Source organism: Eucalyptus grandis, chromosome 3 (assembly GCF_016545825.1).
Source record: "Eucalyptus grandis isolate ANBG69807.140 chromosome 3, ASM1654582v1, whole genome shotgun sequence".
NCBI classification, from domain to species: Eukaryota; Viridiplantae; Streptophyta; class Magnoliopsida; order Myrtales; family Myrtaceae; genus Eucalyptus; species Eucalyptus grandis.
Genome location: NC_052614.1, coordinates 16,567,079 through 16,593,004, shown reverse-complemented (window position 1 = coordinate 16,593,004; position 25,926 = coordinate 16,567,079). Strand labels below are relative to the sequence as shown.

The window sequence follows — 25,926 nt, the reverse complement described above, 5'->3', positions numbered from 1 at the left end:
GTGGCAAGTCTGGTGTATGCGCAACAGCTGGATTTTTCGCCACACACCACCGGATCCCCATCGAGCAGTGGACGACGCCCTTGCACCGTCCAGCCTCCGATCTTCTTCGATGCGAGCGAGATCCGAGAACAAGGGAGACTATCCGCGATGCCGTCCATCCGTGGAAACCTCCAAAGACGCGACTTCCTCAAATGCAATATCGACGGATCTTACTACCCAGTAGCCAAGAAGGAACGATGGCATGTGTTAGTCGAAATCATCAGGGTATTCTAACAGATGTCTACACCAAGCGATTTCCAGCAGCCTCAGCGTTTCAATCTGAAGTTCAAGCGCTCACCTTCACTCTGCATCATATGAGGAATCAAGGCATCAACACAGGAAATATAGTAATCGAATCTGACTGTCAAATTTTGATTGATATAGTCCACAGGAAGAAGACGCCACCATGGGAAGAAAGAATGCTCTTCAACGAACTTTCAGCTCGCTCCCGAATACCCTAGCGTGCGTCTGTAGTTGTCGTAGGGAGGCCAATGGAGCCGAATGGGCCGCCAAGGCCCATGGTAGACTTGACCTAGCTCATAATTGGAACATCTTTACCTTACATTTTGCAGGATCTTGTTGCTGCTGATGCAATAGTATCTGGATGTACTTTGATGAATGCATAAATAATACTTATATGTTTCGATCAAAAAAAAAAAAAAATTCGAATTGATCTTGAAATTTAGATCAGGTGACCAGCGTAGATTATTAAATCAATTACACATCACCTTCTGTCCAATCAGGGCCCACCACCTATCACCCACGCCACCCCTCGGTAGGGTCCACGGGGTCTAATCAACGCGAGAGCGTACGGAAGCACAGCCTTCCGCCCGTTCAAAATCAAAAGAGCCCGGGCGTCTCACGGACGGTTCGAAACCTCCCGCGAAACCTCCCCAAACCGACGCGGTTTCAACCTGGGAAACCACCAGGCGGAGAGCGCCAAAACCGTTAATAAAAATTGAAGAAGAAACGAAACTGCAAAGAACAAAAAGACCAAGCGCGGGGCGCGCGAGGCGAGGCGCGACGATGGATCTTAGCTGCTGTGGTGAATCTGTCGCTAGACAATTATGACTTCCGTGGGCTCAGTCCTTCGCCACAGCGAAATTCTACATCCGACGAGAGTGATATTTGGGGGTCTATTTCTTTAGGATCGATGGATTTGGGGGACCAGAAATTTGATTTCAGTATGGTAGAGTCAGATTCGCCATCATCTTCCTCCATCACTCAATCTTCTGTAAGTACAACCTCTCTATAATTGTGAGTTACCGCATCGATGTCTATGCACGGCAGTTCACAATCATATTTTCAAAATGTTCGATCCAATTTTCACTATCTGAGAACAATTGGTGGCTCTTTACAGCGAGATCTAGAGGCCGAAATGAAAAGACTCAAGCTTGAACTTAAGCAAACCATGGACATGTACAGTACTGCTTGCAAAGAGGCCCTCTCCGCCAAAAGCAGGTAACATTATGTCTTCAAATTTTGATGCACGGATGACTTCCTTGATAGTTCATGGGGATACCCTTTGTGCCCGTTTGTTTCTAATATATATCTAGACGATATTTTACGGAACTTTCCAAAATGTTTGACAAATCCACCAACTTGATCTATTATAGAGTGGTAACTGCAGAATCCTTCCTTCACTTGTTATATTCTCATTCTACGATATAATTATTGACAAATACTCGCAGTAGCCTTCAATTTAACAGTGAAAGAATTGGCACTTGTGGATGGATGAAGATAAGTTACCATTACAAAATGCAAGATTGAGGCCTATGCATATCTTCCTGTCTTGCGGACAGGAACTTTTATTTAGTTCGTAAATACATCATGTTAATATGCTGTCAGATTATTCTATAATTGGCGATGGATATATTGGACATGCAACTTGGATAAGCTTTTTGTATATCGTTGGTGCACCTTTTTTGAAGCTATGGAAAAGGTATTGAATGTAACTGAGTATCATGGGGATTGTATTGTTTTTTCGTAGGCTGAAGAAGTTCATCTGCTGAAGATTCAAGAAGCTCGTAAGTTAGAGGAAGCCAGGCATGCAGAAGAGGCAGCTCTTGCTCTGGCCGAGATGGAAAAGGCCAAGTGCAAAGCTGCCATTGAAGCAGCAGATAAGGCGCAGAAGCTAGCTGAAATGGAGGCACAGAGAAGGAAACAAGCCGAGATAAAAGCCAAGCTAGAGTCAAAAGAAAGGTTCGAGCACTGAGTGCTTTGTACCAGAATGATACCCGATACAGTAGATACACCATACAAGAAATCGAGGAAGCAACTGACACATTCTCGAAGACAAATAAGATTGGCGAAGGCGGATAAGGGCCAGTATACAAGGGAAAGCTCGACCACACGTATGTAGCAATCAAGGTGTTACGACCTGATGCTGTTCAAGGTAAAAAGCAATTCCATCAAGAGGTACATAATTTTTTGTTGGTTGCTTGCGTTCCACCCATGCGCGCACCCAAAAAAAAAAATATATATATATATAGTTTTCTTTGGATTTGTTGGTCGGTAGGCCTGATGAATGAGAATTAGAGCCTTTGATTAATCTCAATGCATACTAAGATCTTCTGGCTTGAATGAATGCATCTCTGGAGCCATCAGTTTTAGAATCTCCGAATATGAGGAAATGACACGATTGGGGGAGTAGGTGGAGTGACCCGCACCATTTGAAAGAACATATTTTCAGCTAATTTATACAAAACATTTATGTTCTATGTTTCCCATTTTATCTCATAATGCTAATTGCTTATGCCAAAAATGTAGGTCGAGGTTCTGACCTGCATGAGACATCCAAACATGGTCCTCCTTTTAGGAGCGTGCCCGGAGTATGGATGCTTGGTGTACGAATACATGGACTGCGGCAGTCTCGAAGACCGCCTATTTCGAAAAGTCAAAACCCCTCCGATTTCGTGGCAGAAACGGTTTGATATAGCAGCTGAAATCGCAACAGCTTTTTTGTTTCTCCACCAATCCAAGCCTGAGCCTCTTGTTCATGGGGACCTCAAACCAGCCAACATCCTCTTAGACCGCAACTACAAGAGCAAGATTAGTGACGTGGGCCTAGCGAGGTTGGTCCCCCCTGCTGTAGCAGACACTGTCACACAATTTCACATGACTTCGGCTGCAGGAACGTTTTGTTATATAGACCCGGAGTATCAACAGACGGGCAAATTAACCACCAAATCAGACGTGTACTCCTTCGGGATAATGTTGCTTCAAATAATCACAGTTCAACGTGCAATGGGGCTGTCCCACCATGTTAGAACTGCCATCGAGAAGGGAACGTTTGAAGAGATGCTTGATCCAGCAGTGCCGGATTGGCCAGTGGAAGAGGCTTTAGCATTTGCAAAATTGGCTCTCATGCGCGCAGAGCTGCGAAAGAAGGATAGACCTGATCTTGGGACGGTTGTATTGCCAGAGCTTAACCGGCTAAGGGATTTTGGAAGCAACTTAGAAAGCAGCAGCGGTAATAGTTACAGCCCTGGACCAAGTTCTACCGTTGTAAGCCGTGGACCTAGTTCTCCCTCTGTAGGCTATGGATCATGTTCTCCCGTTTTGAGTCCTCGTCAGGTATGACTAAACACTAATCTTGGTTGTGTTTTAGCTTTCAACAAGTTCAATGGAAGCATCCTACATCACATCTTGATCCTCATTGCTTGGATGGACAGAAACATAAACTGAGAACTAATCAGGACAACTGATGACAGATGATTTTTCTGTGTGTTTTTTGTTTTCTAGAGTTGACTAGTAAAATATCACTTTTTTAGGCCTTTCCTTCTTTCATGGAAGATCTTCTCAACGTTGTGTGCAAAAAATGATGAGGGAGGCGAGTCTAATCACAAATATGCATGCACACGGTCAATGAGCTGTGAAAAAGCTGAAACTCGAAACTATGCATTTACAGACTGGCATCCACTCAACTGAAGAATTATGTCCATTACACTCCTTTAGACATAAAATAAGGAGAATAAAGCGGAAAAGCTGTTCATGACCATAGCATCTTCTTGGCATCCACTCAACTGAAGAATTTATGACGTTTAGAAAAAGTTATGTAAATTGTTTAGGAACGGTGAGTCCTGAACTTTTTCAAATTTCTAGATTGTTTAGAATTTTATGTTTAGAAAAGTCATGTAAAATGTTTAGAAACTAAACTACAATTTAGTTTATGTTTAGAACAAAGTTATGTAAACTATTTTTGGAAACAGTTTATAGAACTTTTTATAAACATCATAAATTCTCCGCCTTCCTCAGAGAACTCACTTACAAAAATTTGCAGGGACAAGGAAAAAAAGAAGAAAATAGTTAACTCAGATAGACCGTCATGATCGGCACGAGCTGATCATCTTCCTATTTATTTTTTGTACCATATTTGCTATGCTTGGCCCCGCCATGATGATATTCATGCTAATACCTACCTCTATGTCCCCGGAGGTTGAGCTTAGTCCGGTCTCTTGCCCCCCTATCTTTTGTGCATCGAGTAAATGATGCACAAAAGATAGGGAGGCAGGAGGCTGGACTCAACTCGACTTCTGAGGCATAGAGATAGGTATTAACACGAAGATCACCATGGCAGGGCCAAGCATAGCAAATATGGCACACCAAAGTTACATAGGAAGATGATCCACTCATGTCGATCGTGGCGATCTTTCATTACGAGTTAACTCCTTTTACTTTTTTTCCTTGTCCCTACAAATTTTTGTGGGTGAGTTCTTTGAGGAGAGTGGAGAATTTATGATGTTTAGAAAAAATGTTATGTAAATTGTTTAGGAACAATGAGTTCGGAACTTTTCAAATTTCTACATTGTTTAGAATTTTATGTTTAGAAAAGTCATGTAAACTGTTTAGGAACTAAACGAACAATTTAGTTTATGTTTAGAAAAAGTTATGTAAACTGAATTCTCCGCCCTTCTCACAGAATTCACCCACAAAAATTTGCAAGGATGAGGAAAAAAGAAAAAAGGAGTTAACTCAAAATGGCAGAGATCGCCACACCGGCACGAGCATATCATCTTCCTATTTATCTTTTGTGCCATATTTGCTATGCTTGGCCTTGCCGTGGTGATTTTCGTGCTAATACCTACCTATGTCAAGCTTAGCCCCGTCTCTTCCCTCCCTATCCTTTGTACATCGAGTAAATATGGCACAAAAGATGGGGAGGAAATAGACAGGGCTGAGCTCAACCTCCGGGGGCATAGAGGTAGGTATTAGCACGAATATCACCATGGCGGAGCCAAGCATAGCAAATATAGCAAAAAAAAAGGTACATAGGAAGATGATCCGCTTTGCCGGTCGTGGCGGTCTATCATTTTGAGTTAACTCCTTTTTTTTTTTTTTTTTTTCCTTGTCCCTACAAATATTTATGGGTGAGTTCTCTAAGGAGGGCGGAGAATTTATGATGTTTAGAAAAAAGTTATGTAAACTGTTTAGGAACGGTGAGTTCAGAACTTTTTAAAATTTCTCGATAGTTTAGAATTTTGTGTTTAGAAAAGTCATGTAAACTATTTAGGAACTAAATGAACAATTTAGTTTATGTTTAGAAAAAGTTGTGTAAATTGTTTTGGCACTCTTTCCAAAACAGTTTACATAACTTTTTCTAAACATCATAAATTCTCCGCTCTCCTCACAAAAATTTGCAGGGACAAGGAAAAAAAGAAAAAAAAGAGTTAATTCAAAATGATAGATTGCCACGATTGGCATGAGCGGATCATCTTCCTATGTATCTTTTGTGCCATATTTGCTATGTTTAGCCCCGTCATGGTAATCTTCGTGTTAATACCTACCTTTATGTCCCTGGAGGCACAAAAGATAGGGAGGGAAGAGACGGGGTTGAGCTCAACCTCCGAGAACATAGAGGTAGGTATTAGCAAGAAGATTGTGACAGCCCAAGCGTGGGAGTGCGTCTCTTGTCTCACATCGCTTAGGGGGGATAGGAGGAGTCCTGGGGCTAGTTTATAAAGCTTAGGTTCCTCTAATCTGTGTGACGTGTTTCACGTACGCTTCCGTTGCGCTGAAAACAAACCCGTGAGGGGCCCACTGTGGGGCCGCACCCCAAAGTGGACAATATCAATTTGAGAAAAGGAAGTGTCTAGAGCAAACAATATTACACAGTGGAGCCCGGGTCGTTACAAATGGGTATCAGAGCCGACTCCCAACCGCGTGTAGGGCCACAGAGAGGACGTTGTGCTCCCAAAAGAGGGAGAATGTGACGGCCCAAGCGCGGGGGCACATCTCCTATCCCACATCGCTTAGGGGAAAGTCCTGGGACTAGTTTATAAGGCTTAGGTCCCTCTAATCTGTGTGACGTGTTTCATGTACGCTTCTGCTACGCTGAAAACAAACCCGTGAGGAGCCCATTGTGGGGCCGCCAAAGCAGACAATATCGGTTTGGGGAAAGGAATGTCTGAGTGCAACCTTGTCCCCAGGTGATGCATTTTAAGCCATAAAGCCGTGGGGATTTAGTGTCCAAAGCGGACAATTACACAGTAGAGCTCGGGTCGTTACAAAGATCACCATGACGAGGCCAAGCATAGCAAATATGGCACAAAAGGTACATATGAAGATGATCTGCTCATGGGGCCTAGGTCGTTACAAAGATCACCATGACGGGACCAAGCATAACAAATATGGCACAAAAGATACATAGGAAGATGATCTGCTCGTGCATTGGGTGAGCTCCTTGAGGAGAGCGGAGAATTTATAATGTATAGAAAAAGGTTATGTAAACTGTTTAGGAACGGTGAGTTCGACACTTTTCAAATTTCTAGATTGTTTAGAACTTTATGATTAGAAAAGTCATGTAAACCGTTTAGAAACTAAACCGAAACAGTTTACATAAATTTTTCTAAACATGATAAATTCTCCGCCCTCCTCGGAGAACTCACCCACAAATATTTGCAGGGACAAGAAAAAAAAATTGAAGTTAACTCAAAATGACAGACCGCCACAACTGGCAGAGCGGATCATCTTCCTATGTATGTGACCACCGGCATTCGCCCTAGTGGCCACCCTTCCAACATGGAAGGGGGAGGTGAGGGGTTCAAATCTCCACCTTCTCAGGGGGATGGGGTGGGGACGAGTAAGTTTCAGGAGTGGGTTTCGACTCCCACACCCTGCAAGAGGTAGGGCAAAAGTCTAAGAGTGAGTGTAGAGTGAGTGTAGAGTAGGCATAGAGTAGGACAAAAAAAAAAAAAAAAATCTTCCTATGAATGTTTTGTGATATTTGCTATGCTTGGCCCCGTCATAGTGATATCCGTGCTAATACTTACCTCTATGCCCTCGGAGGTCGAAGCTCGGCCTGTCTCTTCCCTCCCTATCTTTTGTGCCAAATTTACTTGATGTACAAAAGATAGGGAAGGAAGAGACAGAGCTGAGCTTGACCTCCAAGGGGCATAGAGGCAAGTATTAGCACGAAGATCACTATGGCAGGGCCAAGCATAGCAAATATGGCACAAAAGATAAATAGGAAGATGATCCGCTTTGCCGGTTGTAGCGGTCTGCCATTTTGAGTTAACTCTGTTTTTTCTTTTTTTCCTTGTCCCTGCAAATTTTTGTGAGTGAGCTCTTTGAGGAGGGCGGAGAATTTATGATGTTTAGAAAAATTTATATAAACTGTTTAGGAATGGTGAGTTCGGACATTTAAAATTTCTCGACTATTTGGAACTTTATGTTTATAAAAGTCATGTAAACTGTTTTAAGAACTAAACGAACAATTTAGTTTATGTTTAGAGAAAGTTATGTAAACTGTTTTGAAAATAGTATACATAACTTTTTCTAAATATCATAAATTCTCCGCCCTCCTCATAGAACTCACTCACAAAAATTTGTAGGGACAAGGAAAAAAAAAGAGTTAATTCAAAATGATCGACCGCCACGAGCGGATCATCTTCCTATGTATCTTTTGTGCCATATTTGCTATGCTTTGCCCTACAATGGTGATTTTCGTACTAATACCTACCATTATGCCCCTAGAGGTCAAGTGCAACCTCGTGTCTTCCGTCCTATCTTTTGTGCCATATTTACTCAATGCACAAAAGATAGGGAGGGAAGAGATGGGGCTAAGCTTGACTTCCGGGGGCATAAAGGTAGGTATTAGCAAGAAAATCACCATGGCAAGGCCAAGCATAGCAAATATGGCACAAAAAATATATAGGAAGATGATCCGCCGTGTCAGTCGTGGCGATTTGTAATTTTGAGTTAACTCATTTTTTTTCTTTTTTTCCTTGTCCTTGCAAATATTTTTGGGTGAGCTCCTTTGAGAAGAGCGGAGAATTTATAATGTTTAGAAAAAGGTTATGTAAACTGTTTAGGAACAGTGAGTTAGAAACTTTTTCAAATTTCTAGACTGTTTAGAACTTTATGCTTAGAAAAGTCATGTAAACTGCTTAGGAACTAAACGACCAGTTTATGTTATGTTTAGAAAAAAATTATGTAAATTGTTTAGGAAATAGTTTACATAACTTTTTCTAAACATGATAAATTATCCGCCCTCCTCACAAAACTCACCCACAAAAATTTGTAAGGACAAGGAAAAAAAGAAAAAAAAGAAAAGAAAAAAAGAGTTAATTCAAAATTACAGACCACCACGACCAGCACGAGCAGATCATCATCCTATTTACCTTTTGTGCCATATTTGCTATGCTTGGCTCCGCTATGGTGATCTTCGTGCTAATACCTACTTCAATGCCCCGGGGGTTGAGCTCAGCCTCGTCTTTGCCCTCATGATCTTTTGTGCCATATTTACTCGATGCACAAAAGATAGGGAGGGTAGAGACGGGGCTGAGCTCAACCTTCGGAGCATAGAGGTAAGTATTAGTACGAAGATCACCATTGTAGGGCCAAACATAGTAAATATGGCACAAAAGATACATAGGAAGATGATCCGCTTGTGCTGGTCGTGGCGGTCTGTAAATTTGAATCAACTCTTTTTTTTCTTTTCTTTTTTCTATTTTTCCTTGTCCTTTCAAATTTTTGTGGGTGAGTTCTCTGAGCGGGACAAAGAATTTATCATGTTTAGAAAAAAAAATTATGTAAATTGTTCAGGAACATTGACGAGTTCGGAACTTTTTCAAATTTCAAGATTGTTTAGAACTTTATGTTTAGAAAAGTCATGTAAATTGTTTAGGAACTAAACAAACATTTTAGTTTATGATTAGAAAAAACTTATGGAAATTATTTAGGAAACAGTTTACATAACTTTTTCTAAATATCATAAGTTCTCTGCCCTCCTCAAAGAACTCACTCATAAAAATTTGCAAGGATAAGGAAAAAATGAGTTAACTCAAAATGACAGATCGCCACGACCGACATGAGTGGATCATCTTCCTATGTATCTTTTGTGCCATAGTTGCTATGCTTGGCCCCATCATTGTAAGGGAAGACACTGGGCCGAGCTCGACCTCCGGGGGCATAGAGGTAGGTATTAGCACGAAGATCACATTGATGGGGCCAAGCATAGCAAATATGGCACAAAAGATACATAGGAAGATGATCCGCTTGTGTCGGTCGTGGCGATGTGTAATTTTGCATTAACTCCTTTTTTTCCCTCTCCCTACAAATATTTGTGGGTGAGTCCTCTGAGAGGGGCGGAGAATTTATGATGTTTAGAAAAAAAATTATGTAAACTATTTAGGAACGGTGATGAGTTCAGCACTTTTTCAAATTTCTAGACTGTTTAGAACTTTATGTTTAGAAAAGTCTTGTAAACTGTTTAGGAACTAAATGAACAGTTTAGTTTATGATTAGAAAAAAAAAAGTTATGTAAACTGTTTATTCTAAATATCATAAATTCTCCACCCTCCTCGGGGAACTTACCCATAAAAATTTGTAGAGACAAGGAAAAAAAGAAAAAAGAATTAACTCAAAATGATAGACCGCCACGACCAGCACGAGCGGATCATCTTCCTATGTATCTTTTTTGTCATATTTGCTATGCTTGGCTCCGCCATGGTAACCTTCATGCTAATACCTACCTCTATGCCCCCCAGTGGTCCAGCTCAGCCCCGTCTCTTCCCTCCATATCTTTTGTGCCATATTTACTCAATGCACAAAAGATAGGGAGGAAAGAGACTGGCTGAGGTCAACCACCGGGGGCATAGAAGTAGGTATTAGCACGAAGATCACCATGGTGGAGCCAAGCATAGTAAATATGGTACAAAAGATACATAGGAAGATGATCCGCTCATGCTGATCGTGGCAATCTGTAATTTTGGGTTTACTCCTTTTTTCTTTTTTTTCCTTGTCCCTACAAATATTTGTTGGTGAGTTCTCTGAGAAGAGCGAAGAATTTATGATGTTTAGAAAAAAAAAAGTTATGTAAACTGTCTAGGAAGAGTGAGTTCGAAACTTTTCAAATTTCTAGACTATTTAGAACTTTATGTTTAGAAAAGTCATGTAAATTGTTTAGGAACTAAATGAACAGTTTAGTTTATGTTTAGAAAAAAATTATGTAAACTGTTTTGGAAACAGTTTACATAACTTTTTCTAAACATCATAAATTATCCGCCCTCCTCATAGAACTCACCCACAAAAATTTGCAAGGACAAGGAAAAAAAGAAAAAAAGAGTAAACTTAAAATGACAGACCGGCACGAGCGGATCATCTTTCTATGTATCTTTTGTGCCATATTTGCTATGCTTGTTCCCGCCATGGTGATTTTCGTGCTAATACCTACCTCTATGCCCCCGAAGGTAGAGCGTCTCTTCCCTCCCTTACTCGATGCACAAAAGATAGGGAGGTAAGAGACGGGGCTGAGCTCGACCTCCAGGGGCATAGAAGTAGGTATTAGCACGAAGATCACCATGGCGGGGCCAAGTGTAGCAAATATGGCACAAAAGATACATAGGAAGATGATTCGCTCGTGCCGATCATGGTGATCTGTAATTTTGAGTTAACTCCTTTTTTCTTTTTTTCCTTGTCCCTACAAATTTTTGTGGGTGAGTTCTCTTAGGAGGGCAAAGAATTTATAATGTTTTGAAAAAAAGTTATGTAAACTGTTTAGGAACGGTGAGTTCGGAACTTTTTCAAATTTCTAGACTGTTTAGAACTTTATGTTTAGAAAAGTCATGTAAATTGTTTAGTAACTAAACGAATAGTTTAGTTTATGTTTAGAAAAAAGTTATGTAAACTATTTCTTAAACAGTAAAAACAGTTTACGTATCTTTTTATGAACCACTACTAAAAACATTAATATATGAATATTCTTGCATACTTACAATGTATGTGCCCGTTTCACTTAATCTGCATTCTTTGTCTGTTGCTTTGTTCAATGAAATGAATTTCTCTAATTGGAGTGAACAAATCCAGTTTCGCTTAGGTGTTTTGGACTTGAGATGAAAAGTTCTTGATCAAACAATGCCTTGGGCCATGTGTGCTACAGCAAAAGATCTGTCCCAGATGACTCATTACTCAACTTTCTGAATTTTCTTCGGCACCAATTGAATGGCAGGAAGCTCCACCAAAAATATTAATGTATGAGTACATTCCTATATATTTACAGTATTTGTGCCCATTTCACTTCATTCGCATACTTTGTCTGTTCCTTTGCTCAATGGAATCAATTTCTTTGATTGGACTAAACAAGTCTAGTTTCACTTAGACCCCTTCGATTCATCATTCCCAAGGCACTTTATGCCCTCAAAGCCCCTTGGGAAAAATATCAAGCATTTGGTTCAAATTTTTTAAGCTCCATTTGCCAAATGCTAACATTTGAAATGCTAAAAGCTCAAAGCAAGTAGGAACATGCTTTGGGGTTTCAGCATTTTCAAAATGCTAAGTTAAGATTTAATGAGTTTTTTTTCTTTCCAATATTGCCCTTACTGATAATCATGTTTTCCTCTTTTGCTCTCAAAAACACTATTCATCATCTTCTTCTTTTGACTTGGACTTGGACTTGCTACTTCACCGCGAAGCTCAGTTGGCGATCAGACAGATCTGGCCACGGAGGGCCGATTTGGCTGCCGGGAAGCCTCGCCTGAGGTTGCGCGACCTCAGGTGAGTCACCTCCCCACCACCACCGCCATCAATCGCCTCCCCACCATCACCACCACCACTGTCGAGCCGCCTCCCCTCGATTTTCCCCTCTCCAACGTAATCGCAGCTCCTCCTCCCTTTTTTTTTTTTTTTCTTTGTTTCTTTTTTTCTTTTTATTTTCATCTTAAAGTTGCTTTGCAAAATATACACAAAAATGAGTATCCAAACACTATTGCCTTCACAAAATGCCCATTTATTTAAAAATACTTGGTTGAACCAAACTGGTCCTAGGTAACCTTTTCCCTGTTTTGCTCCACTTTAGTGAAGTTCGTGGTTGAGCTATATGGACACATTTGCGTAGTGTTGAGTGATTGGTTGAGAATTTGTGTGGTTTTGGTGATGGTGGGGTCTTCGATGAAGAAGAGTTGTAGAAGGTAGGCAAAGGCTCCGAGAAGAAGAAACTTGTAGAGGAAATAAAAAAAAAAAAAAAAAGATAAAAGAAAGGAGAAAAGGCATTAAAAAATAGGAAAATCAAATAAAAAATGTTTAAAAAATGTTTAAATTTTTTTTTAATCCAATCGGGTTTGATCTAGGTAGATGGTGGTCGGTTTAGTGGATCGAATCATATAAACTTGGTTTGACCCCATTACCCGTACTAAAAATTTCTCAAAATCCTAAAAATGTAAAAAAATCGGAAAAATCCTTAAAATTAGTGAAATGTTAATAAATTCATAAAAAGTGTGAAATAATTAAAACATCAAAAAAATTTAAAAATTCGTTAAAAAATTAAAAAAAAAAACTAAGAAATATCCAAAAATTGTTCTTCTCTAGCAAATACTAAAGGTACATAATAGCAAAGACCTCAAGAACATAATTCTTGGCAATACACATAAACTTCACAAGAGATCAAGGATAAATCGACCAAAAAACGCAGGTTTTGATCAATCCATGAAAAACCTGATGTATGGAGCTTCAAACGAAAATCAAACCGTTCAGATTCGATTAAATTGCGCCACGAACATGCTGAAAAAATTTCAGCTCAATCGGACCACGAATCGACCTCCGATGCCAACTTGATGTAAATTATATATTGCCCCAAACTCCAAATTTTTGCTTTCTCTTTTTCTTTTTTCTCTTGTTAGTGTTTCATTTTTTGCGGCTACCTCTTTATATAGATAGTGAAAAACCCTATTTCTTCATATAACTTATCATATGGGCTCAAGCCCAAAAAAGGCTTGCAACTCATTGGGTTTCCTCCACATAGAAGTGAACCCAACTAACAGTTACGAGTAGTTATCTTTTGAAAATAGATGTTGGGACATCTCAAGAATAATTGCATGGGACACTTATAGGATAATGGAATAGTTAGTGCAAAGAAATAACCGTTCGAGGCATGGGAGAAACCGCCTTAAAGTAGTGGCGAATTGGTTGAGATGAGCTCATTATACCAGTGTCCCAAAGCCTCTCCTCTCTCTTCTCTCTCCTTTACCAGTCTTTGTTACTCTCTTTCACCCCCTCTCCCTCTCCGTTACCTTTTTTTCTCTCACCCATGTCGTCTCTCCTTTGACAGCCTCAACCGGCGGCTTTTCTGGAAAGGAAGAAGCAAACCCATCAAAAAGTGCTAGAGATACTGAGACCGTCGTCTCGACAACGCCCAATATGGTGGGCGCAAGCTCTGCTTCAGGGACTTGTGAATAATCTGGTCCAAGAAGAATATTGCGATTCTCTGTTTTCCCGCCTTCCTTTTTACCGGCCAGAAAAGACAATCTTTACACATGCTCAGGAATTGGCGACAGTTTTCTTGGCAATGTTGATTATTCCACCAAAATGGAAAACTCCATTTTAATCCTCGAGATGGGGTTGCCCTACTACCCCAGTTGGTTTGTTGTTCTTCGCCAAGAAAATTCAGATGAAAATGGAGATTTAAAACCCTAACGAGAGAGAGGAGACAAAAAAGTAACAGGGAGAGGGGTGCTAGGGAGAGAGTGACGAAGCGCGGAACACGTGACAACCAGCGAGTGGATGGAGAGTTTGCTGACTTGGATGTGCTTTCCTCAAGGCACTCTAGAAGTAATTAACAATCCTCCAAGGCAGTGACTTCTCGCGCACAATTGGAGCCTAATCTGTAATTAATTGTACTTTACGGAAGTAATCAATAATCCTAGGAGGGAAGGTATATAAATCATGTATAAAGATTAAAATTTAGAATGGTTTATTTTCCCTTTTTGTAGGTTGTGTAATCCATTTTATCATAGTTGTCGGCTCAAATTGGAAAGAAAATACTTTTATGAAACGATTCAACTACTGGTGTAGGAAAACAGACCTAGCCAAGCCAAGCACTTTCGGCAAAGTGATAATGTGCTACATTAAACATGAAAATGTGTTTCTGATTTATAAACTCTACAATTTATTTAGGTTTTTTGGGCTATTAATATACTTTATGTTACCGCAAAATGTAGCCTATCGTTTTGATAAATGACATAATTATGAGAGAGATTTCTTTATATTTTCTCCTTCGAGAGCGTTGCACCTTCGTGCTTGTTGTGGATTGATTTATCTATGTTTATCATTCATTAGTACTGTGCCAACGAGTTAACATGCACTTTTGTTTGGACAGTATTGTGATTTGGTCTATTAACACCTACAAATATGTATTTCTTCTTTGAAGGCAATGATAGCGGGTGCTGTAGACACTGCCATGACTACCCTAATGTGGACAGTCTCTCTGTCGCTAAACAACCTTCATGTTCTAAACAAGACTTAAGAAGCACTAGATGCTCAATTTGATAAACAATGACATGTGAAAGAGTCAGATATTTCCAACCTGACTTACCCACATGCCATAGCGAATGAGATTCTTTACACCCACCTATAACACTTGGCGTTCCACACGTGTCAACTGAAGATTGCATCATTAGTGGGCACCATGTTCCCAAAGGCGCAAGGTTGATCTTCAACGTATGGAAAATTCAAATCAACCCAAAAGCATGGTTTGATCCAATGAAGTTTAGGCCCATTTCTAATAGCCGATGAGCCTCACCAGCGATCGTGTGACCTTTGCTGATGTCTAGCTAGGGATTTGATGTTTATTTTTTAAAAAAAATGTCATTTTCAAGTGTAGTTTGAAACAACATTAGAACCATAATTGCATCTTGATGCTTTTTAAAATTACAATTTACCAAATACTATTCGCAAGAAATAAACATTTTAATATAATTGTATTCTCCCAAAGCTTTTGCTAAAAGTCCATGCAGTAGGGAAAAATAAAATGGTGTTGTTTGTACTTACCTTTTTAGATCGTACTATGTCCAGGGTTGTCTTGGGAAATCACAATCTAGTTTGACCTTCAGGTTTTCTAAAATTTTCATGAAGAACAATTTCTCTCCCAAAATCTGTGCACTTATCATGCATTCATATTCTCTCACCATCAACAATCTTGATCAAAGACTAATCAATAAGTACTTCAAATTCGACCTCTTCAAAAATGTCACAAGCCTCCCACATGTCCATTGTGATAGGTTTTTTTTCTTGTTAACAAAGAAACATGCAATCCAAAAAAAAAAAAAAAATTTGTTGTGCCTCATATCCAAGTGCATAACAACTTGACTTCGATAGGCACAACTGTCAAATCGCACGATGCGCTTGTCCACTCTGCTTTGTTTATAAGTCTATGTGGTGTTCTTATGTAACTATCGTTCATCTGCAATGCCAAATCTTCATGGTTCCAAATCGAATGAGGCAATTCCTCAATAGTTGTCCTAGATAAACTTATCTCAATTGACAACTTTAACTTCCCAACAGCATCTAGCAACCATTTTAGACTCAAACAATTCACCAAAGATAAGTACTAGAGAGCCATTAGCCTTTTGATTGTGTCCAGAAGTTTAACTAATCTCATATCCTCCATTACTAGCCTTGACGAATGTCTTAGATTACCGATTGAGTCTGGCAAATAATGAACTCTAAAACCATGGATCGAGAGGAGCTCTTTCAGGGCAATTAGATAACTGATTTCCTTGGGCAACCCTCTAAGATACGGTCACCATTTGATTTTCAAATAAATCTACCCTTTAGTTTACCAATCAAGTAATCAATTTCAGCCAACCTTAGGAACTCTTTCAGAACCAATCTCTCCAATCTAATAAATTTGGAGAAGTTAGGTGTTTTGATTAAGGATTTAGATCCTGCAAGATTCAAAACTTTCACTCTACTTGCCACCTTCAAATTAGCAACTTGCTTACTACTGTCTGGACTTGTATGCATTGCAAATTAGGTGCATGTCATCTATTCAAACGATATTAGTGAACACAATTACGAACACCAAAATAAGAGTCAGAGATAGTTTTACCAAATTAAAAAGAATGGCATTTACTTATAGTGGAGGCAATTTAATATGAGAAAATAAAGAAAGTTATTGTGATCATTCTCAGAGAAAATTGCGAACAACCAAAGGAATGATGCATCACAAAACCTACAAAAATTCATGACATATTTGCTTGCCAATTTTCTATTCTCTTCCTTGTATGCGATATTGGCTTTTCTCATCTTTCTTTCAAATTCTATCCCTTCATTAAATCCTAAAACTAACCAACCATGAGGGGCGGGTGTAGTGGATGAGAATGATGGGGGTGAAGTTCTTCATAGTAGTGAGGAATAGGAGAGCAACTGTGAACTGTGTTTGTCGAGGAGCAGGAGTACATATATGCATAATCACAAGAAATATAAACTGAGAAATGCGTTGTCGAGATGAGCTCATTATACCAGTGTCCCAAAGCCTCTCCTCTCTCTCCTCCCTCCTTTACCAGTCTCTGTTACTCTCTTTCACCCCCTCTCCGTCTCCGTTACCTCTTTTCTCTCACCCTGGACGTCTCTCCCTTGACAACCTCAACCAATGGCTTTTCTGGAAAGTAGTACCGAAAGCCCATCGACCCATTCTTCTCCTTTTACGATGAATTACGAAGTATCTTTTGTTGGTCCCCGAGCTCTCTAGAACGCTATTCCAGTTACTCCTACTTCCGTAGGAATTTATTTTTTTCATAGCATGTGGGGTGTGCTTTCCTCAACGCACTCAGGAAGTAATTAACAATCCTCCGAGGCAGTGACTTCTTAAGCACAATTGAAGCCTAATCTATAATTAATTATACTTTACAGAAGTAATCAATAATCCTAGGAGGGGAAGATGTATAAGTCATATGATGTTCTTTAAAAAATACCGACACAACTCAATCATGAACCTATTGCAAATGGACTTTATACTTCAAGACCTGAACTTCAGCCACTTGTATGGAGTGATCCTAGTCATCCTCATCCTATCAGTCCATGTACGTTTCAAAAGCTTATGTCGCAAGCTCAAACACCACCAGAAGTTGCAGGTGCATGGCCCGTCATAGGGCATTTGCCCATACTAGCAAAATCCTGTCTTCCTCACAGGACCTTCGTGTCCATGGCAGACGAGTATGGGTCATTCTTCACCATGAAGCTCGGCTTTTTCCCAACCATAGTGGTTAGCAGTTCCAAGATAGCCAAAGAATGTTACACCGAGCACGACCTCGCCCTCACGACTCATCCTTAGCTTTTGGCCACTGAAGTTATGGGCTACAACTATGCCTTTCTAGCGTTGGCTCCTTACTTTGGGACTGCTCTCTATCCATAGAATTTAGGTGTTTTGATTAAGGATTTAGATCCCGTGAAATTGAAAACTTTCAATCTACTTGCCACCTGGCAATTGGCAACTAGCTTATGTCTTGGCTTGTATGCATTGCAAATTAGGTGCATGTCATCTATTCAAACTATATTAGTGAACACAATTATGAACACCGAAAAAGAGTCAAAGATAGTTTACTGAATAAAAAGAATGGGATTTACTTATAGTTGAGGCAATTCAATATGAGAAAATAACGAAAGTTATTGCTATCATTCTCAGAAAAAAATTGTCAATAGCCAAAGGGAGTGATATTCAATGCATCACAAAACCTACAAAAATTCATGACTAATTGGCTTGTCAAGTTTCTATTCTCTTCCTTGTTCGCGATTTAGGGTTGTCTTGCCTTTCTTACAAATTATGTCCCTTCATTAAATCCTAAAACTAACCAACCATGAGGGGTGGGTGTAGTGGATGAGAATGATAGGGGCGTAGTTGGTCTTCATAGTAGTGAGGAATAGAAGAGCAACTGTGAAATGTGTTGTCGAAGAGCGAGAGAGCATATATGCATAATCACAAGAAAGATAAACATGAAATGCGTTATCTGAAATGTAATGGATTGGATATGTTGCATGTTGTAATGAATATATAAAATGCAGCAAGAAGTAGCTATTAGATAACTTGCTTTAGGACAATCAAATGGTATAAAATCCGAGTCATCTGTTATTTCAATTAAGTGAGTCAAAAAAGGCTATAGTTTACTAAGTGGTTGTATCTTTTAAAGGATTGGATAAGATATAGAAAGAAGTAACCACTATACTGACTATGGGATAGCCAAATAACATAAGATTTGAATCATCTGTGATTAGAACATCAACTTGTCCCATAATTGCCACGAAAGTGATTTGAGAACAACAACATAAGAAATCTTCTCCTCCTTCAAGACCTTTCACATGCAACCACACCAATTAACAAGCCTCATCATTGGTTATTATTTTCATTCATCTCAATCTTAATCGAATAAAATCCTCAATTAAATACTTTCTAATTTTCTAATTTTTTTTTTTTGTTATTTTGGGAAAAAAAGAAGAAGAAGAGTAAATGTACTCTTCAAGTTTGGTTCAAGAAAAAAATTGAAATCAAAATTTTGACGAGATAGGAAGATAGGATCCGTGATTTTCCTAAAAGGTGTTAGTAAATATTAATACATGCTTAATAAATTTAAAAGGTAATTCAAATAAAAAGATATGCTTTAGCAAAAAAAAGATGTGGTTATTTGGATCACTCTTATTTATATAGTATTTCTTTATCTAACTTGCAATTCCTCTTCATCCTCCAATTAAACAATCATAACAAATTTGAGTGTAGTAAGGATAATAAAATTTCCTGTAACTTCCAGTAATCATTACTTGTATCACTAAATACTAAAAGTTTGACTTGCAAACTTTCCGTTAATGTAAAAATCAAGTCAATTTGATTTCGATGAAAAAATAATGCATGGTCGAAGTTTAGTTGATTTTGCTAAAGTTCTTTAAAAAAAAATATCAATTTAATAAATTTGTTATAGAAAATTCAAACGGACATTAATACGGCAAGTGAAAGCAAGGACGATTGGGTGTGTCTAAAATATCATCAAATCATTACATGGGACAGAATGAAACGGTTGTAGGTAAGAAACTAATCGAGGATGGGAAAGATAATGAGCTTATTTTTAATAATTGTTAAGGGGACGTTAATTTTAGATCAAGATCCATGGAGACTATATGTACATGGGCGATACCTTCCTTACTCTCTGTCCTGCAATTCTCTCTTCTCCCGACAGTGCCTCTTACAGAACCATCCATGCCATTGGATCCGCTACCAGTTCAACGACATAAATTTAGTTTTGCAATTCTCTCTCTTCTCTCTTTCTATCATTCGAAGTTTCACCTTAGCCTCCATTGATGTAGTTATTGGCATGCAATCAACCATTCCTAACTTTGCCAACAAATCTTTGGCATATTTTTTAGGGCACATAAACATACTATTTTCTTTTTATCATCTTCAATCCAAGCCAATCTATGCAAAAGAATTTTAAAGAATCACAAAATTATATCACAAGGTTTGTCTTTTTAAGTCATTTTCCATCATTAATTTATGCTCCAATTACCCACAAAAAAAAAAAAAAAATCTAAACTATAAGATTCTCGCTACCTCATATATGCAAATTGTTAACACACGCATATAAACATATAAGTTGACCAAGCAAAGTCATTGAGGGTAAGTCGCATGGCAATCCCTTAAACCCTACCTAGGAGGGTTGTAACTCTTTGGTGACTCCACTGAAGATTGGTTTATAAATGAGGATTTACACCTCACTTTTTTTTAAGGAAAAATTAGTATGACTAGTTGGTTTGGCCTTAATTGGCTCATTGTGGGATTCGATGAGGAAGATGCCACCAATAGCCGTGTTGAATGTGACGGTAAAGGCCATGAGCCATATTTGATTTGACCACAACTCTCTGTCCAATTGCACATTTGGCTTTGTGATGCGCTTGATGATCCTACCCTCCATCTATTACTATCTCATACATATATATAGTTCACATAGTATTTAGACCTAGGAATGTTTTGAAAAGCACATGTATATGAAGTCTTATGTATATATTGGATAATATCAAGTTCAAAGCTTCGTAAAAGCGTTTGAGGCTTTTTTTTTTACTTGTGAATATTTTGAAAAAGATAAAGAATACCTTAAATATTCACAATAAGGATGTGATTTTATAGGTGAATGTCTATTTCAAGAGTTTCAATTGTTTACTTACAAATTCAAGTTATTTTTCTTGATATTTTGAAAAAGATAAAGAATACTTTAAATATTCACAATAAGGATGTGATTTTATATCTCAATATTTGTTTCAAGAGTTTCAATTGAAAAAATAAAATTAATACCACCGCAAAATCGAAGGCGTGAGCGGCAGGATTCGAACCTGCGCGGGCAGAGCCCACATGATTTCTAGTCATGCCCGATAACCACTCCGGCACGCCCACTTCGGTGGCCAAGCTGCTACCAAAAGATATTTATTCTTTAATGCGTTGCTAACAATCAACACACTATCTACCTCTCCCATCCTTGTACTCGGTTCCCGGCAGTCCGCCGGTGGCCGTGGCCGAGCCACCCACGAGCACCGTTGCTCGCGGCCAGGCTCGTCCGTTGCTAGATCTTAGAGCCATGCTGCTACTTCTGCAGGCACATGAAGCAAGAGCAGCAGCATGGGCAAGTCATGGACTGGAAGATGCCCCCTTCGGATGGAGCCCATACTTCTCGTGGGAGGGGGACTCTCACTGGACAGAGCAAAAGGAACCAGAGCTCCCCCATTTTTTGTTCTCCAACCAAACATCATGAGCAGGCCATAAAAAAAAAACCACAAAGTCGAGGATGTCTGGGAGGCAAATGGAGGAAATCTGGGTTCATCTTCTCTCTACTGTTCAAGTCGATTGTTGCAGCAATGAGGTGGAGGTAGCCGGGCAGTGAGAAGGATTCCAGCACGACACCACATCAAGGCTCCAGTTCGAGATCCCAAAATCTGGGCACTCGCGGCCAGTGCACCGTGTCGGCGTCATCCAAACCCTTCCATCCGTCAGCAACCCTTGGCTGCGAGCGACATACATGAGGAGATTACTCTCCACGGACTTGGAATTCTGAACGGATTTGGCGAGGTCAACAAAGAAATATGCATCTACCGGCCTATGAGGTGGTACTTGATCACTTTCCCCTTCATCTCTCTCCAAGCGGCACGTTGTATTGCAACATGAACGACCAGCTCAAATTGCTTATGGCAACGTTGGGGCAATAAGTTGTTCGAGTTATGAATCCGATACAAGAAGTTACTGTTCGCTCTGCTTCTACTCGCTGATAGAGAATTTGCCATCTCAGTTTATAAACAACTTATATAAATCATGTTGGACATATTTCGATTATAAAAACGTGGGAGTGGGACAATCACGCTAAATTGATATCTCCCCGAAGGTACAAGCTCAACCCAGCAGAGACAATCCTGGCCTTGATAGTTCTCAACATGAAGACAATGCCCAAGAGTCGGCAAATGATCATATGCTATCATTCCATTGACTTACTGCCTAGTTCAATACTCACTTCAACGAGAAATAAGTAAGAACCAAAAAGCACATGCTCACGAATTTGATGCTCAAATGATACAGAAGGATAATCGTCATATTTAAGTAGAACGAGAAGAAACAAGAAAAGCCCCAAGAAACACACAATCTCTCTCTAATAGCAACTATTTCAGTCAAAGCCTCCCAAAGCGCAACCGAGTCAAGAGGCCCATCACACCGATTCGCACTTCACAAAGATTCAAATCAAGAGCTTCTCGATTGCATCCTGCATTACACAAACAATCAGGTTAGTAAACAACCTCCAGCATTATGATTATAAGTCTCTTCTTTTTCTTTTTTATATGAGGCAACACGATGGGAAGGCAGTAGCATACCTTGAGTTGCTGTATCTGAGACTTTAACTGGCTTCCTTCATTTGTGGTCACGGAACAGGCAATGACAGGTCTTGTGACCCCGCATGCTCGGCCAAGTGCTTGCTTTGAGGGCACAAACACATAGGGCACATTCTGCCATTTCATTCAATGTGTGAATTAGGGTCTACTTACTGTGAAAAAGTTAGGAGGCAGCAAATATAGCATAGCAGAAGCTATCGCATCTAGACCGCGAATTTCCTAAACATAAGTTATTTCTCACAAACAAAAAGAAAATCAGGGAAAGCAATCCATCATTTAAAATATATTAGGCACATGCTAGATCATGATTGTTAGCTATAACAATCGAAATAATTAGATCCTCCAAATTCATTTGCGAGATACACACTTTTATAACCTTCCAAGGTGGAATCATTATATAAAACTCTCCATCGTAGAAAAGCTAGCCAATCACAAAACTCTGAAATAAACCAACTCTTTAAACAAGCAACTGGCCTTGACAACTGCAGTTGGGCAAGGTTTTAAAGGAAATTATGTAACAGGAACAATTATTCCGGATAAAAGTTATCCTTTCTATGAAAGAACTATGCAATTAGCAGGTTCTTTGACAACTTTGTAAAAATGATTTAGTGATCACATATACAAATTGAAGCTAATTACAGAGTCCAGCACTGAGCAGATTCAGTATCAACCGGAAAACACTAATTGTCTCTGAAAGCACGTCACAGATAGAAAACCAAACAAGTACTCCTCGGCCTAACCGTACAAGAAGTAGAAAACATCCTTCAATGCATGATCAACTGATAAGCAACATTCACTTCACATGCCTGATCCATCGATCAGCAATACTCACTTACAAATGCCTGCTGCTTAATTATTAACTTCTAGGCCCCAACTAAACAGTGCAACATCCTCTTCCACATGACTACTTAACCCAATGAGCAGAAGGCCATATAGCACAACATAATCAATCAATTTGCTTCCAGCAATAGAAGTACAGGATTTATCGATGATTCCACTGACTAATTCAACTATGCAAAACATCACAATTAACTGCTGAAAATATTTTGAACTGAACAATTACTGGCAATATATGGGTGATTAGCCTATAAAGGGATCAGACCAATAAAAAAACTAGAATGCTCAACCCATATCATCTAATCCAATACAACAAGGGTGAAATTTAGTTTCCAAGAACCATGTATAGCCTAAAAGAACCTCCCTAAAACCTGTTCCAAACAATGAGAACGCCTCAGATCATTATTCCAATATTGTCTAGGAGATAAAAGCTGAGACTCAACATATGTAGAACAAAGTCTAAGAGCATAAACCAAAAGCGGTAGCTTCATATCAATCAATGACCCCAACCCAGCTGCCAAAAATCGACCTCTAACAAGGGATTGATGCCCGGATGGATAAAAAAAGCCAAAACAACACAATCCAAAGCATCTAATCGAGCTTATCTTATCAAAAAAAATAAAAAATCCAGTCAGAATCAAAACTACCGTTACTTAGCAGTTCTCTTTAGAGGAGAACATCAATTAAAAAGAAGCAAGACGAATGCTGTGTGAGTAAGCACCTTATCCTCAGCAAGCAACGGAAGATGGAGGAGGATCTCGAGCGGCTCGGTGTCCGCAGCCATCACTATGAACTCAGAGATACCCCTGTTCAGCGTCTTCGTAGCTGAAGAAAGAAACCCCCGAAACACAAACACAAACACAAAAACAAAACCAGTCATATTCCCCACACAAAAAAACCCAGACAACCCAATACTGAAATCCTTTAAATCCCGGGAAAGAAAGAAACAAGGGATCAACCTTCGTTGGCGCCCTTCTTGAGCTGCTTGTAATTAGCAGCCTGCTGGACGAGATCGAGTATGGTGATGGAGAGCTGAGCGTCCGCGAGGGGATAAGCCTTCGGGTTCACCGCTTCGCCCGTCTGCACCAGCATGAAAATCACTCGGGCGCATGAGGAATGAACGCTTACAGTAAATGAGAAATTGAAAAAACAAGAGAGAGAAGGGTCCAATCAGAGGGAAGAGATGGGCATTACCATTGTCGATGAACAAACTATGGGGAGGGAGGCTAGGGTTTTTCGTGGGAGGAGAGAGAGGAGAGGAAGGACGAAAATGTGCGAAGAAGGGTTTTAAGTAAAGGTTCGAGCTTTGGAACAAACCCAAACGCCCAAACCGACGCCGTTTAGGCCCAAAAAAAAATCAATTGGAAAACATTTTCATAACCAAAACTTTTTTTTAAGCACTATGCAAGAAATGAAAGTTTATAGGGTTAATACCACGAAAAATGTCAAACTGGAACATCTGTAATAAATTTATAATAAATTAATATTTTCATCCTTCATTCATTACAAGTATATTAGTTTTGTGATTTTCGCGGTATTAATCTAATTTAATAAAAATAAACGAAATGCTGCTTTAGTAAATTTTCCATATGTATACCAAATTAGGGTTTTCGGTGGTTGAAAAATTAGTTTTAGGAAAAATTGTCAAAAATGTATTAGTTTAAGAATTTTCGTGATATTAATCCGAATTTATAATATGAGTTCATTAATTGTGATCATAACTTGAGAAAAAACTATTGAGGCTTTTACATCTTTCAGGGACGCCGATATTGTTGCGTTTGATCTTGAAGTAGATTGATTTTGATGCATTTTGTGTAATAACTTTCAATTTTTATATCATGATTTTTCGACATGTCATGGTTAGCATCTCGAACGTAAATTTCATTTATGTCCATTCAAGTTAAGTTGATTTCACAATCAAGACAATGATATTAATTTCCGATTACATGATGCAGCTGATTTTAGTATATGCAATCTACATTCTTTAATTGTTAGCACGAGAGAGATATAAATAATTTTCTCGATGTCACATATATGCTGTGTAGCCACACCATGAGCATTCTAGGATATTGATCAAAATGCATCTAGTAAATTGAGTAATTAGAATCACAAGTATTGAAAAATGTTAATACCACAAAAATTTCTAAGACAAATTCTTCGGTTTGTTCCTTTGATACAAGTGGTAATCCTATTTACTACAAATATCCAGTTACAGGACAATGTTACTGAAATGTGGATTGCCAGTATGAGCCTTGTACAACCCTTCTAGAAAATGAAGATGATTGCCCTTCACAAAGAAGAAAAAGAAAAAAGCTCAAGATCCTTTTTACTTGAGATATGATCCGATGGGTTTCATAGGAGAGCTCAGACCCAGTTCCATGATCTCTTTGTTTAGCTAAATTATCGGGTGACAATAACCCTATAGCCGATACGGGTGATGTGTGTGTTACGACCCAATGAATTGACTTGACCCTGAGGTCGTGATCAATTCATGAACGAGCGATCTGAGGTGATCGGTTTCAAGATGGATAAATTCCAAACCGATTCTCAAATTTTGAATTGTAAAACCTATCTTGTACCTATCCTATTTTTCTAGTTCGATTATAGGTCTACTTGAAAACCTGTTTTTTTTTTCCCTTTATGAAGTTATGAGTAATGAAACGATTCAAAGTAACTAATGAACAACAAAAAGCCTAATTCACAAATAATAATAATAATAATAATAATAATAATAATAATAATAATAATAATAATAATAATAATAATCCATAAGATCAAGACGTAATCACGTACAACTATAAAAAATTAAAGGTTCAAACAAGTAACATAAAATATAAATTATAAAACTTCATTCTCCATTCATCCATAAAAATTAGAAAAAGAGGAAAGAACAAAAGACAAAAGAGCGCTGAAATTGGAATTTATGGA

The 25,926-nt window shown here is 39.0% G+C and overlaps 1 protein-coding gene, 1 non-coding gene and 1 pseudogene across 2 annotated transcripts; 1 reads left to right on the top strand and 2 right to left on the bottom strand.

The window, feature by feature from the left end:
- The first annotated feature begins 236 nt into the window (after nucleotides 1-236).
- Nucleotides 237-17,584, top strand: LOC120291682 (annotated as a pseudogene).
- Nucleotides 17,585-20,601: 3,017 nt separating this feature from the next.
- TRNAS-AGA lies at nucleotides 20,602-20,683 on the bottom strand. The gene has a single exon. It is a non-coding gene; the product is annotated as a tRNA-Ser (tRNA).
- A 927-nt stretch (nucleotides 20,684-21,610) lies between these two features.
- Nucleotides 21,611-24,295, bottom strand: LOC104436675 (NHP2-like protein 1). Its single transcript, XM_010049521.3, has 5 exons — nucleotides 24,193-24,295; nucleotides 23,958-24,078; nucleotides 23,720-23,823; nucleotides 22,144-22,275; nucleotides 21,611-22,034 (listed from the first exon to the last, which is right to left on the bottom strand). Exons 1-5 carry the CDS (start codon nucleotides 24,193-24,195, stop codon nucleotides 22,008-22,010), a joined length of 387 nt encoding a protein of 128 aa, XP_010047823.1. The 5' UTR covers nucleotides 24,196-24,295; the 3' UTR covers nucleotides 21,611-22,007.
- Nucleotides 24,296-25,926: the final 1,631 nt, after the last annotated feature.

What these genes read in the sequence shown, in the direction of transcription:
- LOC104436675 (XM_010049521.3), bottom strand. An exon ending in CAAGAAGGGCGCCAACGAAG is followed by an intron (nt 23,824 to 23,957) that starts GTTGATCCCTTG and finishes TTCTTTCTTCAG; the next exon opens with CTACGAAGACGCTGAACAGG. An exon ending in CTCAGATACAGCAACTCAAG is followed by an intron (nt 22,035 to 22,143) that starts GTATGCTACTGC and finishes TGTGTAATGCAG; the next exon opens with GATGCAATCGAGAAGCTCTT.